Genomic DNA, 17,617 nt, shown 5'->3' on the forward strand with positions numbered 1-17,617 from the left:
TGAACGGTAACAAAAATGTTTACTGTATATTTTTTATTGGGTGGCCATTGTTGCTTCTTGATTTCTTCTCCGTTGTCATTTTGCTAATGCAGTACGTCCCCTACATACTGTACCAACGAGTTCCGTTCAGAGGGCGCGTTCACAAGTCCAATTTGTCTGCAAGTCCAACCAAGTTAGCTTTGGCACCCAATGAACACAATGCAACTCATACAGAAAACATGTACATGTATAAACTATTTGCACAGAAGTGCTTTTAAAAGTTTATATTTGTATTTTTTGTTATAGATTCTTAGTGTATTTTAACAACAAGCAACTGGAAGTTATTTTTTTTTTTATTGATTTTATTGTAATCATTCCATACAAATAGATCAATTTTTTACAAAAAATAGGATTGAAAACAAATGGAAGTTATTTTTTATTCCCATTGTTTTCCATCAGCTGATCTCGGTACAGCAGACTCACTTATCAATGGTGAACGAGAGTGCGTATGCAGACCTAGAATACCTCTCTCTCAACTCTTATTGAAAACTTACTTGTACTGTACATACATAAAAGTTAATATTCTCACTGTGAGATTTTTGAGACCCTGACAACCAGGCAGGGATTACTTGTACATTGCCGGTGCAACTGCAAGTTCAGAGGCTCACCACACAACATGTACGTTCCCTGCTAGTTGATGGGACACATTTAAAACCAGCCGCTGCCTTGGCCGGGTGTTCACTTGCTCTTTACTCTTTTTAACCGGAGAAGGGAGTGACTGCAAGATGATGACAGCATCGCTGTGTGCATGGTGGGGTTCCTGAGGGTGCTGAAGAGACCGCTCCCCGAGCTGACAATGAAACTGGTCTCTTTTTTATTTTAGAAACGTGAACTCCCGTTCTTCTCTCATGCAGATCTGTGACCCACATATTATTTACAGTATGTACAGTATTTTTGTGTTTATTTCAAGTGCATTTATCAACAAACAATCAGTCTTTATGTTTTCAGTCAGCTGATTTTGGTATACTCGCTTGTGGCTAGCGAGCTGGCATCCATAGCAAAAATATGTTCCATGATCTCGGCCATGTTCTTTAGAATCGTGCTGGTGGTTGAACAGTTCATGTTATATGAACGAGCGACATCTACCATCTTTTCATCTTGCTCTACTCTCTCCATTATTTTCACTTTTGTTTCCATTGTTATTGCCTGGCACTTCTTAGCAGGACATAATCACTGTTTTTATGCTTCATTCCAGATACCTTGGGCTTGAAATAAAGCACATTAACTCAACATAAACAGAGATGCAGTCAAAAGTACAACCATTTGTAGAGGATGCACTCGTGTGACTGAGAATGTAAGCAATAAGAACGTGGGCTTTGAGTTCTGCGTAGTGGCAGACGCACAAACTAACTAACTTGAAGCTACGGTACGGTTTTCAAAATTTCACTTACTTAAATAATTTTTAATTTATTGGACACGTATGTTTGCATCTTTGAAAGTTTGTAACTTGAAGGTTTGTATGTAGAGGACGTACTACAATGTAATCCTCTTTCTGGGCCCCAGTATGGTACCGATTTTCTTTTTTGGCTGTTCAGATTAAAAAGTTAAACACATGGTCTAATAATAGAGAAAATAACAACATGGATGGATTGCATCTAAAGTGATGACATAAGAAAGGAATTTACGACGACGTATTATACAAAATTCAACCCTGTAGAAAGCGTAAACAAACTGTTTCCTCAAGACAGAGCCACCATCTTCACACTACAAGTACACTCTTCTTATCATTGCCTATTATATTCAATCCTGGGCTCAGACACAAACCAAGCAGAACGTCAGACATAAATAAGCTGAAGTCACTAATGAACACTGCAGCCCAGACTCTGCGTTTGCTTTTTAGAAGAATTTCTGTCCTCCGCCACTTTGTCAAGAGTAGACCTTCCTTTGTTCTGTGTCTGCTGATCATGTCATGGAAGGCTTCTGACAGAGCAGAACAGGACAGGAACAAATCCAAACTCAGATTTTTATTTCAATATAACACAGGTATGCCTTTTGTCACCTCTGGAAGTTCTGTGGATTGAGGCAGGATGATGTCACATTTGATGACGTGCTACTCTATCTCTCAAACCCAAACTCTTCAACGAATGGCAAAGTAGAAAGGATTAACCTGGACAACTTTACCAACCTTCTGTCAATTAAACTAAAGACAGAAGTCCCATTCCCCCAAAAATAGTGCTTTTAAAAGAGGGACCCTCCTCATAATCTGAAATGGTGTTAAGAGTTGATATTCAAATGACAAAAAGAAATCAGGGCCCGATCAAATACACACATCAGACATCGTAACAAGACAAGGTCTCACGTGACTCCAAACCGCACGTTACACATGTTCTCCAAGTCAGATTAAGCAAAATGTATCAGAGTCAAGACCCTGAGTGGGCCACATGTTTCTGGAATATCTCCTGCTCAAGGCTTACTGGAACATTTTATTTATCAGACCATCACATGGCCTTGCAGAAATATTCCAAAATGTTGCCAGCTCACAAATTTTTTTTTTTTTTTTTTTAACTCTCATGATCAAAAATTACCTCTTGAAATCTAAAAGTAGACCTAAGCCGACACTATAAAGTGAAAAACTGTGCAACAGTTCACCCTGTAGTAACACTGACGTCACCCACAAAAGCAGAAGCTGTCGTTCCACCCAGGGTGGGGTCGGGGATTCTCTTTCTATGGACCACCAAGATGGAACACATTGTTTTAAACAGAGGGTCTCAGGCTTGAGACTGGACACCAGGACTGATTCAAACTGAAATCCCACAAGTACTCGGACCCCTCAGGACTGCCTGACCCACTTTCTCTCACAGACGGAGTTTTATTACATTCTGCTACCAAAAATGCATTTCATTGTTTCAAAGAGTTCAAATGCAGGACACATGCAATAAATTACAATGTAATAAAATTAAAAGTAATTACAATAAAAATTAACAAAATCCAGATTTGTTGGTAGTACCAGTTTGTCTACGTAATGAAACAGGCTGAAGAGTATTCAGTGACTGGACAGTCTTTGTCCCACACGGACTATCACAACTCTCAGGGAAGTTCTTTAATTTTTACTGTTTGTGGTCGACAGTCCTTTGTGACAGTCAATCCTGTGCTTGTGTGGCATTCAACCACTTTTATGGTTGTTACACAGCATCCATAGACAGGGAGACCATCAAGACTGATTTACACACAACTTCAGTGTACAGTGCAGTGACGTCAAACAGTTAAGATTATGTTGGACTTGCAAAGCCTGGCAACTCAGTGGCACATTCACTGTTGCTATGACCGCATTTGGACCCTCAACCACAATAAACAGCAAACCTGTTGAGCAGACAAATCACTGCCAGTGAAGGAAAGAACAAGGGCTGGTGCAGAACCCTGATGAATATCTCTGCCACATGACAGTTGTTCCACTGTTTCCACAGCCACCCATGGTCTCTGGACCCTTTTCCTACAGTTGTACTCTTGAATCACAGTTGTGCGCACGCACACACACACACACATCAACCTCCTACTGTATCTGACACACATTCTGTATCCTCCAACTCGCCATTTTCAAAAATCTGCTGCTTATTCAGGGTCACAACACACAACCTACAATTTCAGTTTTGCCTTAAAGGTGTCAATGCCGACATTTCCAGTATTGTATACCATGAAAACCAAGTTGGTCCTTAGCAATTAAAAATTAAAGAAGTTAAAATACAATCTTCATACATTTATGCAATACAACGTTTAACTTGACTCTCATGAGCAAAGTGTTTGTGCACTCACCATTGCGTCTTCTTGACATGCTCCTCACTTGTGGTACCACAATGACCTGTGAGAATCGCAGTAGACAAGTGTTGAACAACAATACACAGAGCTTAGCCTTTTCATTTTATGGACTCTTCGTCCTAATAAAAGAGGTTTATTTTCAGATGTGGTCATTTGTACACATTCAGCATTTCATTTACTTGAGGCAAACATTACATTCATAACAAAACGTCAATGCACTGGCAGAGATTACCACTCCTGTGCACAGGCTTCCAAAACATATTGTGAAAATAACCCGGAAATGAAGCTGAGCACCGAGTGCCGTCTTCTTTTAAGAGTAGTTCAAAATTCTGTGGCTGACAGTTCAAGTCCATTGTGTCCACCAGGCTCTGCTCCATCTTTCTCCTGTTGTGCCATGAGCTGTGTACTGCAGTATACATCCAGGTTCCAGACCCTCGGTCACTAAAGATCAGATGCATGCATGTGGTACAAAGTTTCGACACTAATGCTGGATTTTCATCCTGGCGCTGTGTTGATTCACTGGTACAGCAAATGTCATTCCTTCTCATTTTTTGACTCACTTGTATACAAGTGTATAGAAAACCAATTCTGTTTTGTTTTAATAGACAATTTACATGTTTTACTTTTAAAAGCAAAAATGAAAAGAAAAAACAAGTGGGGAAATTTGAAAGAAAAAAAAATAAAAACTCCCATAAAGGGTCAGAAGAATTTATGTGTGAAGCTAACCCCAAGGGGATGTTAAATACAAAAAAACTTTTATAAGGCTTAACTGCAGCTAAAAGGGAGGTCAAAAAAAGTGAAAAGGCAACACAATCAATCGCCACACAGTGGGCCAGTTAATGCACGACAACGCACGAGTCACACCGATGAAGAGTTCAAAAACTTTATTGACCTGTGACCTGATTAGAATGTGCCAGATGATAACCAATATTGTACAGAAAGTTGTACAGATTTTTACCATAGAAAACTTTACATTGCTGTACCATATACATTTTGCTCCTCGGTTTTCTACATCACCTGTGACTAGGAATGCTTTTCATCCGATTTACCATCAAAAGCATAGTTCACAGTATTATGATATATTATCATATATTAGGTCATCCCCAAACCAAAAATTGATTTTCTTTTTATTATATTTAATATTAAATTTGTACACATACAGTGAAACCTACATCAAACATGGAGAAAGATCGGTGACAGTTTCAGACGTATTTCCAATTACTCTGCAGTGATTCCAGTTCTAAAGGACCCCCGCGACTGGTTCTTTTCAATTTTTAAATAACTCTCTGTACATACTTTTTCCATTTCACGTGGAATAGTCTCATTGGCTCCAATATGTTTTACACCATTCAGCAAATGATCCCTGGTATCAACACCTTTTCCCATCATTGCTTTAGCAATGGTAGTAGGAAATAAGATTCACATAATGTAAAATCCCCAGTGCATAAGGAAATAAAATCAGAATGAGGAAAAAAAAAAAAAAAAAAAGAAATTAAAAAAAAAAAACATCTCCTGGAACAGTTTTAGTGTTACAGTTCTGCATATATTTCAACCAAATTCAGAATGATGTGGGAAAGAAATGTGTTGTTTCTGACTTTATGTATTACACGTTGCTTTGTTTTCTTCTCTTTATTTTCCTTCCTTCTCAGTCGAATACATTTATAGTGACATTGTGATAATGCTTCCTTCAGATAACGCAGGACGTTGAAAATGAGTATTCTTTAATACATTTTCCTTTTAGATTATTCTTCCAGCTCTACAATGCAGTCACCAAAACAGGAGCCTTCAGCATTTTCTGCTTCGATCTGTGCAATTTGCTTATTATGACTGGGTGCATGCGCAGCATGAACCAAATGGGAGTGCCTCTTTACCATTAGATTTCCTGAAAGCTGCAAGGGAACAGAGGACTGCAAGCCAGGATTAGTTGAAAGCATCCATAGTACCCTCAAGTAGGCCTCAGTCCACCATCAAAAAACCATTCCTGAGGAACCCAGAAATGTATACTGATGCAAACGACACCATTGCAAGTTGATCCTCCAAGACACCCTGGGAATCTTCATATCGGATTACCATTCATGAATCTCTGTTACTGCTTGTCACTTCCTTGCTCCTGTTCACAGGCCTGTGAAATTTGAAAGACAATCCCAATACGCAGAAAGAATTTGCGCAGCACAGCCCGTAGTTCAGGAATCAGGTCAAATTGCATAATATCACAAAGAAGGGGATAGTATCTTGATGCATGAGCCTTGAACTAAAAAAAAAAAATAAAAATAAAGAAATAAATAAATGCTGGCAACAACTATTTTGTTTTTTTGTTTTTAAATCAGAACTGATAACAAAGAATAGATTCAAGCAGAAACTGCAAACACATAGTCAGCAGCCATTTAGGTTTTGTTGTGTGACTGGCCAGCACTAGACTGATGCAACACCCTTCATCATGCAAGATGTGTTACTTATGTTATCAGTTACTTCCATGTAGCTTCTACATGGGTTCAGCACAAAAGGGTGATGTGTAGACAACCAGAAACTAGCTCCAGAGGTCAGTCCTTGTGTCTATTTTTGCCCTACATTTTATATTGCCCTCATGTGACAATCACAGGTGCATATTTTAAAAATAACCAGGCAGAACATAATAAAAGCAAGATGTTCAGTTGTTCTATTAAATATAGTAAGCATGTATCAGACTTGTGTATATGAGGTTGTTGTATAAATTGTATTCAAGTGTACCACAAATGGATTCCCTTTTTTACACATCAGGCGTTCTGGTGAGTCTCATTTTAAGACAAGCTGGATTTCTATTAACCCTATGGTATCAATAACAATTTTAAAAATGTCAGTTTATTTGTGAAAAAGATTTTTTTTGCTAAGTTGACAACATGTTGTGAAAGCCAATAGTTTACAGCTTTCCCTAATAAAGATCAATTACTTCAAATAATAGCTTAACTACAAAGACTATACATGACATTTAAAAAACTATTGCAGTGCCTCGCAAAAGTATTCAAAACCTCTCAGTGTGTGTTTTCATTTGTAATTTATGTAATGGGCTTAACAATATTGTCCAAATTGTTGAAGTGGAATAAAATGCCTTGTGTGTGTCTATATCTAAAATATATTTCTATAATACAATATATTTGTCTGTTGTCTCAGTGCATGCTCCGACCGTGGTGAGTGATGTCTCAGCGAGGGAGACATTTTATTTGCAGCTTCGCTCGGTGGTTGATGGGTGCCTACGGGGTGACACTCCTCTGGTCATGGGTGACTTCAGTGCAGCCACTGGCACTGACAGGGCTGGCTATGAGGATTGTCTCGGTCCCCATGGGTCTGGTGACCGTGTTGAAAGTGGCTCCATGTTCCTTGACTTTGCAAAAGGCCAGGGGCTGTGAATCGCTGGATCCTGGTTCCAGCACCCAGAACCACATCGTTGGACTTGGTACTCCAATACTGGTGGTGCGATGAAGGAGATCGATCACATCCTCATGGGCAGATGCTGGAGGCTCCTGCAAAACTGCAGTGTGTACAGAAGTGCCCAGTTTGTGAATTCTGACCACTGGCTTGTTGTTGCTACTCTTAGGATCCAGCTTAGGTTCACTAGGTTACCACCTACTAGGAAAATGAGCCTGGACGTGGCCAGACTCCAAGACCAGGCTGTTTCTAATGAGTCTGCATGCAGTTTGTGTGATGAACTTGCAGATTTCGGTACGACTGACGATCCTAATATGATGTGGGAGACCTTCCGTGACAAGACCCTGAAGGTTGCTGAGGGTTGTGTTGGTGTTACCGGTGTTCCCAGAAGGAGGTGTTTCATCTCACAGGGCACCCTGGATATCATTGAGAGGAGTCGCAGCGTACGGCTCAATGGCAACTCTGGTCTGAACCGGGAACTGAGAGGGACGGCTGTGAGGGCTCTGAGGGCAGATAAAGAGGCATTTGTTAGAGGAATCTGTGAGCAAATGACACACCGTCTGTGCTCTAGCGACCCACATCCTGCTTACAGAGGAACTGAAGCATTACGCACACCTAAATCTGTTCCTCGGAGAGTCACAGTCAGGTCGGCTGATGGAATGGTCCTTATGGATGACATTGCAGTTGTGACCTGCTGGGCTGGCTACTTTGAGCAGTTGTTTAAAGCTGATCCTCCGGCTAGGACACTGGATATCTCTGGGTCCACGGTTCTTGAGGCTGATCCTCCAATTAGCTGTGAACCACCCAATCTCACTGAGATTACACAGGTGGTGAACCAGCTAAGGAGGGGAAAGGCTGCAGGGATCTGTGGTATCCGGGGTGAATTTCTCCAGGCTGATGGTAAGGCTGTCTTCCTGGCATTGCAAGCAATCTTTGCTTCCATTTGGGATAATGGCATCATCCCAACTGACTGGAAAACGGGACTTGTCGTCCCTATCTGGAAAGGGAAGGGTGATCGCCTGGATTGCAGCAACTACAAGGGAATAACACTGCTCTCGGTGCCAGGTAAGGTCCTTTCTAGGGTTGTCCTCAATAGGATCTGTGATCACTTGCTCACCTACCAGCGACTGGACCAGTCTGGTTTTACGCCTAAGAAGTCTACAATTGACCGCATCCTGGCACTGAGGGTTCTCATGGAGCGTAAACACGAATATCGGCAGAGTTTCTTTGCAGCCTTTGCCGATTTTCGCAAACTGTTCGACTTGATTGATTGAGCTGCCCTGTGGGACATCCTGAGGGTTCACGGGATCCCATCAAGGTTGCTAGATATCATGGTCAGCCTGTACACTGGCACTGTGAGAGCTGTGCAGAGTGGAGGCAGAACCTCTGCATTTTTCCCAGTTGATTCTGGGGTTCGTCAGGGGTATGTTCTTGCTCCTACTCTGTTCAGTGCTTTTACGGACTGGGTGTTGGGCAAGGTCATGGGGTCCAGCGGCTGTGGGACATCTGTTGGTAAAGAATGATTCACGGATCTTGACTTTGCTGAAGATGCTGTGATCTTCACGGAGTCAATGTAGGCTCTGATCGGGGCGCTCGAGAGACTGAGTGAGGAGTCTGAGTGTCTGGGTGTGCAAGTGTCTTGGATAAAAACCAAGATCCAGGCCTTTAATGACCTCTTGGGCACAGCCATCAGCAGTGTGTCTATTTGCGGAGAGAGTGTTGACCTTGTTGAGAGGTTTACTTATCTTGGCAGTGACATTCATGTCTCTGGTGACTCTTCCCATGAAGTCAGTAGACAGATTGGGAGAGTATGGGGGGTCATGAGGTCACTGGAAAGGGGTGTGTGGCGCTCCCGATATCTATGCAAAAGGACGAAGGTCCAAGTCTTTAGAGTCCTGGTGCTTCCTGTCTTGCTATATGGTTGTGAGACATGGACGCTATCCAATGACCTGACATGAAGACAGGACTATACTCATTGTTCGGGACCCGAGTGCCTGGACCATGCCAAGGGGTCACCCATGTAACACCTGGCTGCAGCAGATAGAGGGTCATTTCCGAAGGGTGGGACTGGACCGCGTGTCTGCCTGGGGGGTTGCCAACCGGGATCCCGAGTTGTTTTGTCGTGTAGTGGGTGCGGCAACACACTGTACCAGTGGATGCTCCTCAACTTGACTTATATATATCTATTATATATATATATATATATATATATATATATATATATATATATATATATATATCTATTATATATATATATATATATATATATATATATATATATATATATATATATATATATAAATATTGAAATGAAACTGAAATGAAAGTCAAAACTAAAATGTTGCGAGTGCATATGTATTCATCCCCTTTGCTGTGAAACCTAAATAAGATCTATTGCAACCTATTAACTTCAGAAATCACAAAATTACTTGATTAGGGTACACCTCAGTACAATCAAAGTGTCAAATGATGTCTGCATAAACAGACTTGTTCTGAAGGCCACTGTCACTGCAACACCACTAAGCAAACAAAATGAAGACCAAGGAGAACTCTAAACAGGTCAGAGACAAGTTGTGGAGAAGTGTAGATCAGAGTTCGGTTATAACAAATATCCCAGGCTTTGAAAATCCCACAGAGCAGCATTAAATCCATTATAACAAAATGGAAAGCATATGGCGCCAGTACAAACCTGATAAGAAAAGGCTGCCTAACAAAACTCACAGAGTAAGAAGGGCATTAATCAGAGATGTAACAAAAACAACAAGAGTAACACAGAAGGAGCTCCAAATATCCATGGTGGATATCTGTCAACAGGATAACTTTAAGCCATGCAATACACAAAGTGGGGCTTTATGGAAGATTGCAAGAAAAAAGCACTTTAAAAAATGCTTTAAAAATTCTTTAAAAAGAAAAAAAAAGAAAACTTGTTTGGAGTTTGTACAACAGCATGTGTTGGACTCCCCAGACACATGGTAGAAGATTCTCAGGTCTGATGAGACTAAAATTGAACTTTATGGATTATGCATACTTTCTCAAGGGAGCTGTAATAAATGGGGCCATGTAAACAACAGCCACACTATGCACCAATGCGTGTGTATATATATATATATATATATATATATATATATATATATATATAGTTGAAATTCACTTGAAAGAAACAATTTCTGTGTGTTATGCACTCGCACTTGCTCAAAGTAGACACCACCATATGAGTTCAACCTGCATCTGTGTGTGTGTGCAAATTGTTTGTAAATTAACAGCTGAAATGACTCAATGCTAAACTCAACCACATGTCCTGATCTTAATAATAATAATCTTTTAAGATAACTCTTACCCGCTCATCACTTATTTTAAGGGCTTTAGTAAGAAAGAGGAGAAGGAGATTTGTCCATGCTTCTCTGTGGCTTTCAGAGGTCAGTGTCAGAAAGTAACTGATAGCCTCACTGCACACACTGTTCAAAATAAAAGTAGAAACAGAAAGAAAAATAATATTATTCAAGTTTTAAACAACATGAAGTTAAAAAATGTTTAAAAATATGCAAATCTGTAATAAATGCAATAACAGCAATTAAATACCAAGTGTACTGGGGGTATGAGAAGCCTTAACATGTTTCCTCTAAAATCATCCCTAGAAATAAGGAAGTGACAAGGGGTTGGGGTAATCAGACAAATGAATAGAGAGAGATGAAAAGTTTAGGGGCCAAACTTTGGAACAGTTTTAGAAGTCAACAAACATAACCCAGTTTATAACATTTAGTGTACTTTACTACATTGCTACTTCAATATGAAAAGCACAACAACAGCCACTGCATAAAGGACATCTAAAAACTAGTCTGTCTATAAGTGGTGAATTGCACTGAGAAGCATAACGCTCCAAGTTTATTATCCAGCAGCGGCTTCTGTGTTCTTGTGAGTTATTGTACTTAATCTGCCAGTTTTCCAGCTGTAGAAATAAGGAAACAATTGTAATGTACACATAAAACAGTTCAGAGGAATGCTCACTACGAAAATGCAAAGATATATAACTTTAAATATACTTACCAATCTAAAGAACTATCTATTGTTCAAAACAAGGAATTCTGACTTCAATTTCCAGTTTACAAGATTTCCTTCCTAGTTATGTTAACTAGATAACTTATTCTCTGAACTGTATCCTCAATCATAATATAGGCCATTTAAGTGTTAAAAAATGAATGAATCTAAATGCAAAGTTTGCCATGTTAATATACTTCTAAAATGTTTTTTCCCAGCATTTTGTTATTAAGCTATTCATTAATTACCAAAATGGTTTACTGCTTGCAAATGGCACAAGGGTTGAAACTGTTTTAGGATACTGTACATTACAGGTTTAACGATAAAGAAAATTGCACTGGAGAACAACAAATAATTTAATAGAGATTTCCCAAATTGTGGGTGGGCAGCAAGTGTATACTCTGCTATATACTAAGGAGGACATGTTCTCTTAGGATTAGGACTACTGGAACACTTGGTACTAGTAGAATGAGAGACTGAATGATGACCCCCCAGAGGTTCCAGAAGGTGTTCCCAACCACAGAAGTGATCCCTAACTTAAAAGCTACAGTAAACCTGAATCAGGCAGTGAGCTGGACAATCATTCAGCTAGTACAAGGAAGAGAGACCAGTAGATGGCAGGATTTGTTCTGGTGTACAGGAATGGCCAGAAAGGTATGAAGGTTTTATTTATCTTTTATTTATTGCTACTTCTGTTAATCCTCTATGTGCTTTATTTATAATAAACAACTCCTTTGTGTTACCCTGGCCAACCTGATGTTTAGTATGGGATCGGTGGCACCTCAAAAGAGTGCTCACTAATGTCTAAAATACCTAAAGAGTAATCAAGAATTATGGCTAAAAACTATGATTAAGTATGAACTTCAGCTGTCATTGCTTTACCGCTTATACTGAAATACCTTCTGTTATTTAGGCTATTTAAAAAAAAACAAAACAAAATATTTATCCCCAACCACATGTTTTTGTGTAACAGCATGGAATCATAATATATTTAACTGAGATTTTTTGCAACTCATTAATATAAAATCCTCTATAATGTTTAACTTAAAAAAAAAAATCCAAACATGTTCTAAGTATATAAAAATATATTAAATGTGTAGTACAATTCTCCAGTAATCAGACAGCCATTTTTGCACTATAGCAGTGTTGGGTTGGATTGCCACTTACTTTAGCAGTCTCTGCTGCACTTCTTCCCAGGCATCACTTCTGCTGTTGTCTGTATACATCCGGAAAAGAATACGCAGACCACATGCTAGGCTGCTAGTCTCTTGTTTTAGAAGGTTAGGTTTTGATTTGCCTTTGAAACCTAGTAAAATATTAAAAACCGATTAACAGGTTATCACTCCTAAAGGAGAGGACTTCAGCTTGACTAAGAGCAGAGTGCAGAAGAGAATTCTGAATTGAAATTTCATATTACTGTCTGTTAATTTTTCAGACAGATGGAAGCAATCACTGATTTATCTGGTTGCTACTCCTTGTCCTCCATCAGTGTTGTGGCTGCTCATTTCAGGGCTCATGTGAAAGATTAATACCATATGTCATTTGGGACAACATATTTTAAAATAATATAGCCTGCATACAACGCAAGAAAACCTATATACCATATTTTTCCCAAATAAACCCCAATATAACCCTCACACAACACTACCCTGAATAACCTGCATGTTTAAATTTTCATGAAAAAGAACATGCATAACCGAAACACAAATTAACCCACGCACCACCTGTAACTGTCACATTTCCTGCCATAAGTTATTTATTATTGAACAACTGGGGATGAAATATGCTGTTTGCATGAACAACAACATGTAAACGGCATTTTATAATTAAAAAAAAAAAAACAAAACTATATCCTCCATCTAATATTTTTTGTAGCTCAGCAATACCTGGTGCAAGTCAGTTGTGAAATGGCAAACCAGCTTCTCCTAGAGTTCTTCTATTGTGCTCTATGGCTGTTACAATATTACATGCATCTGTAAATTTTTAAATTTAAGTCCAGTTTAGATACTGTGGCAAACAGAGTCATCAAAGTGGAGTATGACTTGCAGATGTTGAGTTGTGGATAAATGGGATTCCTCTGTGTTCTCCTGCAACAGGCAGATCTTTCACTAATGAATAATGGGACTATCAAGTTTAGAAGCTCGCATGTAGAATTACAAAGGCTCCAGATCGAACTGCCTGCTTGTGTGCTAACCTGGCAAACCAAGACATCAAAGAAGATTTTATTTTTTTTGTTCTTTATTTCGCCTTATACAATTTCTTGTATTAGGAATTTGTTCAGAGCGCAGGGTCAGCCATTGTACAGCGCCCCTGGAGCAATTACAGGTTAAGGGTCTTGATCAAGGGCCCAGCAGAGTAGGATCTCTTTTGGCAGTGACGGGGATTCGAACCAGCAACCTTCTGGATACCAGCGCTGATCCTTAGCCTCAGAGCCACCACTCCGCCCTAAAGATGCATTGGTATTTGTGTTTAGGGGAAGAGCAGACATATTTTTTATAACAACCCTGCAACACCTAAACCTATGAAAGTCTACTATGGAAGTCAAGTCAACTGAATTACCAAAAAATCTTACTTGATTGTTAAAACTGATAATAGAATGTAAGTGAATATCTGATTGTTTTTTCCTCACACTCATTTTTACATGAACATTAGCATATGCACATTATAGAGTGTTAGCTTGTGAAGTTCATTAGTTGACAGAAAGCCGTATGCCTCTTAAACACTTTCATTCAGAAAGCATTTGGGGGCTGATTTGTCTAACCCACCTGCTCTGCTCTTAGATTGAATCACATTGTGAAAGTCACTCTGGCACTCTAGATCTGATTTATTACTATTATATGCTACAACTGTTAAGCACCCATGTATGAAACATGGTCTGATTTTCCTAATTAAACACAAAGGGAAATGACTGGTGCTACTTTCATTGTTACTATAACATCACATTTTAAAAGTGTCTTTTTGGCAGTGTGCATTTTAGTTAACTTTGCCAAAACACAGTTTTACATACAGTCTGCTCTATAGCTGACTGTTCACTTAACATGCATTGTTTAAAATAAAAGGATGTAAAAGTTATTATATTGATTCAGTGATTCAACTGTAAAGGTGAAAGAGACAGTTTATGTTAATTTCATAAATCAGTACTTGAATATCTGCTTCTATCTACAGCACCACCAAATACTCAACTGGCTTAGTGAGTAAAATCAAGCCCAACACACAATATTGACTACTAGTAGTTTTTTTTTTTTTTTTTTTTTTTAATATTCTTCCATTCCACCTTGGAACTAACTGCAGCCTAAGCTTAGTATGCTTTACCTGTATTTCCCTGATAAACACTCAAGTCCTTATTTATAAATTGCTCTAAATAAAAGTATCAAAAATAAATAATGCTAATATAGTGTTGCAGAGATGGGGTTTCTGCAGAATATACAAAAATTATAAAACAACGAGACACACACAGCAGATTGCGAACAAGACTCATTTCATTGTTTATTGAACAATACAGCACCCCCCCCCCCAGCATGAAATAATAAATTAATGATTGTTCATATTTAGACATTAACAGTCTATCTGCACTATTACAATAATGAGGCGAAAATACCACGGATCATTACAGAGACCCATCAGATCATTCACTCCTGAGCTACTCAGAGTAAATGCCTTAATATATAAAGGGAAGATGGCTAGGGAACAGAACAATTTTCTGTGGAGGAATATTTCAGACAAGTAAATATGCAAATAAATAAATGTATTGTTAAATGTAACAATAAATAGTAAAGCAATATGTGAGCATATACAATTAAATGCATCGTGAAATGCATGTTTTTGATGCTTATTTGTTATATTTATTTTTGATTTATTTACAGTATTTCTGACACCACAAACAACATAAAATACGTCTTGAAATTTAAACTGTTATTTTAACCTATCAAAGCTGAGAAAGTGGACTCTAACAAACACCAGAATTTGACTAATGAATAAAAATCGAGTACAAACACATGTCTTTTAAAGAACATCCCACAAGGTATAAATATTTCATGCATTATAGATGCACAGTGAACAAAAAACACAATACAGATGTATTATATCTGTAGCACCTAGAATATATATTATGACATCATATCATTTTTATTCAAAAACTTTGTTGTAGTAAGATTTTGTCAAAGCAGTTTTGCAGATATGTGAAAGTAAAAAAATATAATAATGTTTTTCTATTTTTCTGTCAACATCATGTCTGCATGTCTAAATGAAGCAGCTTGGCTCCCACTGAATCAGTTTTTTTTATGAGTTATTAGTTGCATTTTGCCCTTTATTTTTCAATGATCAGAGCACGCACAAGCAGTGGCGCAATGTAGGACAGAACAATTGTCAGTCAGTCAGTCAGTCATTGTCCAACCCGCTATATCCTAACACAGGGTCACGGGGGTCTGCTGGAGCCAATCCCAGCCAGCACAGGGCACAAGGTAGGAAAAAACCCCGGGCAGGGCACCAGCCCACTGCAGAGCACGCACACACACACACACACACACACCAAGGACAATTTAGGATCGCCAATGCACCTAATCTGCATATCCTGACTATGGGAGGAAACCGGAGCACCCAGAGGAAACACACGCAGACACGGGGAGACCTTGCAAATTCCACACAGGGAGGACCCCTGAACAATTGTACTTCATTCAAACCCCACAAGTGGTTATGGGAGCTGGAACTTCAAGCCATAAGGCAACGTCTTTATATGTGCGTGAAAAGTAAAATGCTTTTAATTTATTAGTTGAATATTGGCCCTGGGAAAGATGAACAAAAAGGTTTATAAAAAAAAATTCAAGCTTAATCAAGTTGTGGGTTGCAAATGAGTGGAGCCCTACCCATGCAGTTTCAGACATGAGAGCAGGAACTAAGGTTGGGCAGGTCAGCTAACGGTCTTTTGAGACTAAAACTATGTCAAATGCAACCAAGCTTTAACATAAGAGACAACATGATGTCTATATTTCAGCATACACATTTTTAACTAAGCCTCACTTAAAAAAAGTCCCATTTATGTATATAAAAAGTACACTGTATTATAGATTAAACAACAAACAAACTACCACTTTGAAGAGTAAAGCACACTTAACTCACCTGCTTTCCAGAGAGCAGTTCTTTGCTCATTGTTGGAATTGAATGCTTTGGCAAACCTGTGGGACTCCAACAGGCAGTCTAGCAATTTAAAGAGCTGCTGTGAGGTGAGATATCTATACATTCCTTGGTCTTGTGTTTCAACGTGGACATCTGCATCTAAGGTATCTCTCTAAGGTTTAAAAGAAAGCATTGAAACAGTTTTGAAAATCATGCACATGCCATTCTTTTAACTATCTGTAAAAAAAAAAAATCTTTGTGAGTGATGCATTACATTTTGGTCTTAAAGCCTGCAGCGATTAAACTCCTGGCACCTCAGTACTATGCACTGATTTGAGGTTTATATTACTTCAAATAAGAAAACACATTACAGTAGAAATACAAGAGTCTTTGTGATCAGCCCTGGGAGTCAAGGTAGCTTGATCGTGAAATGGTGCGGGGAGTCAAGGCGCTTCCTTTAGTGAATTGAGAATGAGCATTTCTCACATTGATCATGAATTTTGACTTCTTTCTTTTGTTAGTTCCTTCTCTGAGGTTCCTGCTTTTATTATATTTTGCACTCCCTAATCCACAAATCCACACTGTCCGCACAAGCAACAGGTTGTAGTGTGAGATTATAAAATGCTACCTCTACATTTATTTTGAGATTTAATTATCTTTCCCAAGCACAAACTAAATAGCTGGATGGATATTATGCCTCCCAGACTTAATCCCTTATTTATTTTTAAACTCATTACTTGTTCATTGTGCGCTTTAGAACGTTTTTTGGGAACTTTAGTGTTTTTGTGAGTCATTTTCACAGCTGTATGAGTTTCTTGGATACCTCACATTCTGCCCCACGATAACTTGCACCTACTAACAGTTCAAAATCTATGAGCAGCTGGTGCAATGTTACATTATATTCACAAAGTTTCTCCTAGACTTTTCTCATTGAAAAACAGACCCAATTCACTGAAATCCACTTAAATATTCACCATTTATATTTTACATGTACCATGTTAACCTTTATAGAACAATCTTAGACAGGATTTTGCCATATCAATTAACAGTTCTGGCAATCACTTATTGTGTTATTTTTATGAATTGGATAAATAACAGCAGAACATCATTCCTTAGGCATTTGTTCTTACTGCCACATATCTATCACAAGGGTGTGTGTATATTTCAGCCCATAGTTCTTGTCCTCCATGTACTCTATTTTTTATGAGCTCTTTTTTATGAAGTCTTTTCCATGGGCTTCATTGTTCTTAAGGTGTTTAATAATTATGACTATGTC

General features: G+C 38.7%; 1 protein-coding gene across 2 annotated transcripts in view; it reads right to left on the bottom strand.

The window, feature by feature from the left end:
* Positions 1-4,661: 4,661 nt before the first annotated feature.
* arfgef1 (ADP-ribosylation factor guanine nucleotide-exchange factor 1 (brefeldin A-inhibited)) overlaps positions 4,662-17,617 on the bottom strand; it is a 221,967-nt gene continuing 209,011 nt past the window's right edge. For both annotated transcript variants that reach the window (XM_028803601.2, XM_028803600.2), the window contains 4 exons: positions 16,345-16,513; positions 12,397-12,535; positions 10,532-10,649; positions 4,662-6,043 (listed from right to left, as the gene is read on the bottom strand). In XM_028803601.2, the coding sequence (XP_028659434.1) occupies positions 5,879-6,043; positions 10,532-10,649; positions 12,397-12,535; positions 16,345-16,513 (591 nt within the window). In that variant the 3' untranslated portion in view covers positions 4,662-5,878. The remainder of the gene's footprint in view (positions 6,044-10,531; positions 10,650-12,396; positions 12,536-16,344; positions 16,514-17,617) is intronic.

Source organism: Erpetoichthys calabaricus, chromosome 6 (genome assembly GCF_900747795.2).
Source record: "Erpetoichthys calabaricus chromosome 6, fErpCal1.3, whole genome shotgun sequence".
Classification (NCBI taxonomy): domain Eukaryota; kingdom Metazoa; phylum Chordata; class Cladistia; order Polypteriformes; family Polypteridae; genus Erpetoichthys; species Erpetoichthys calabaricus.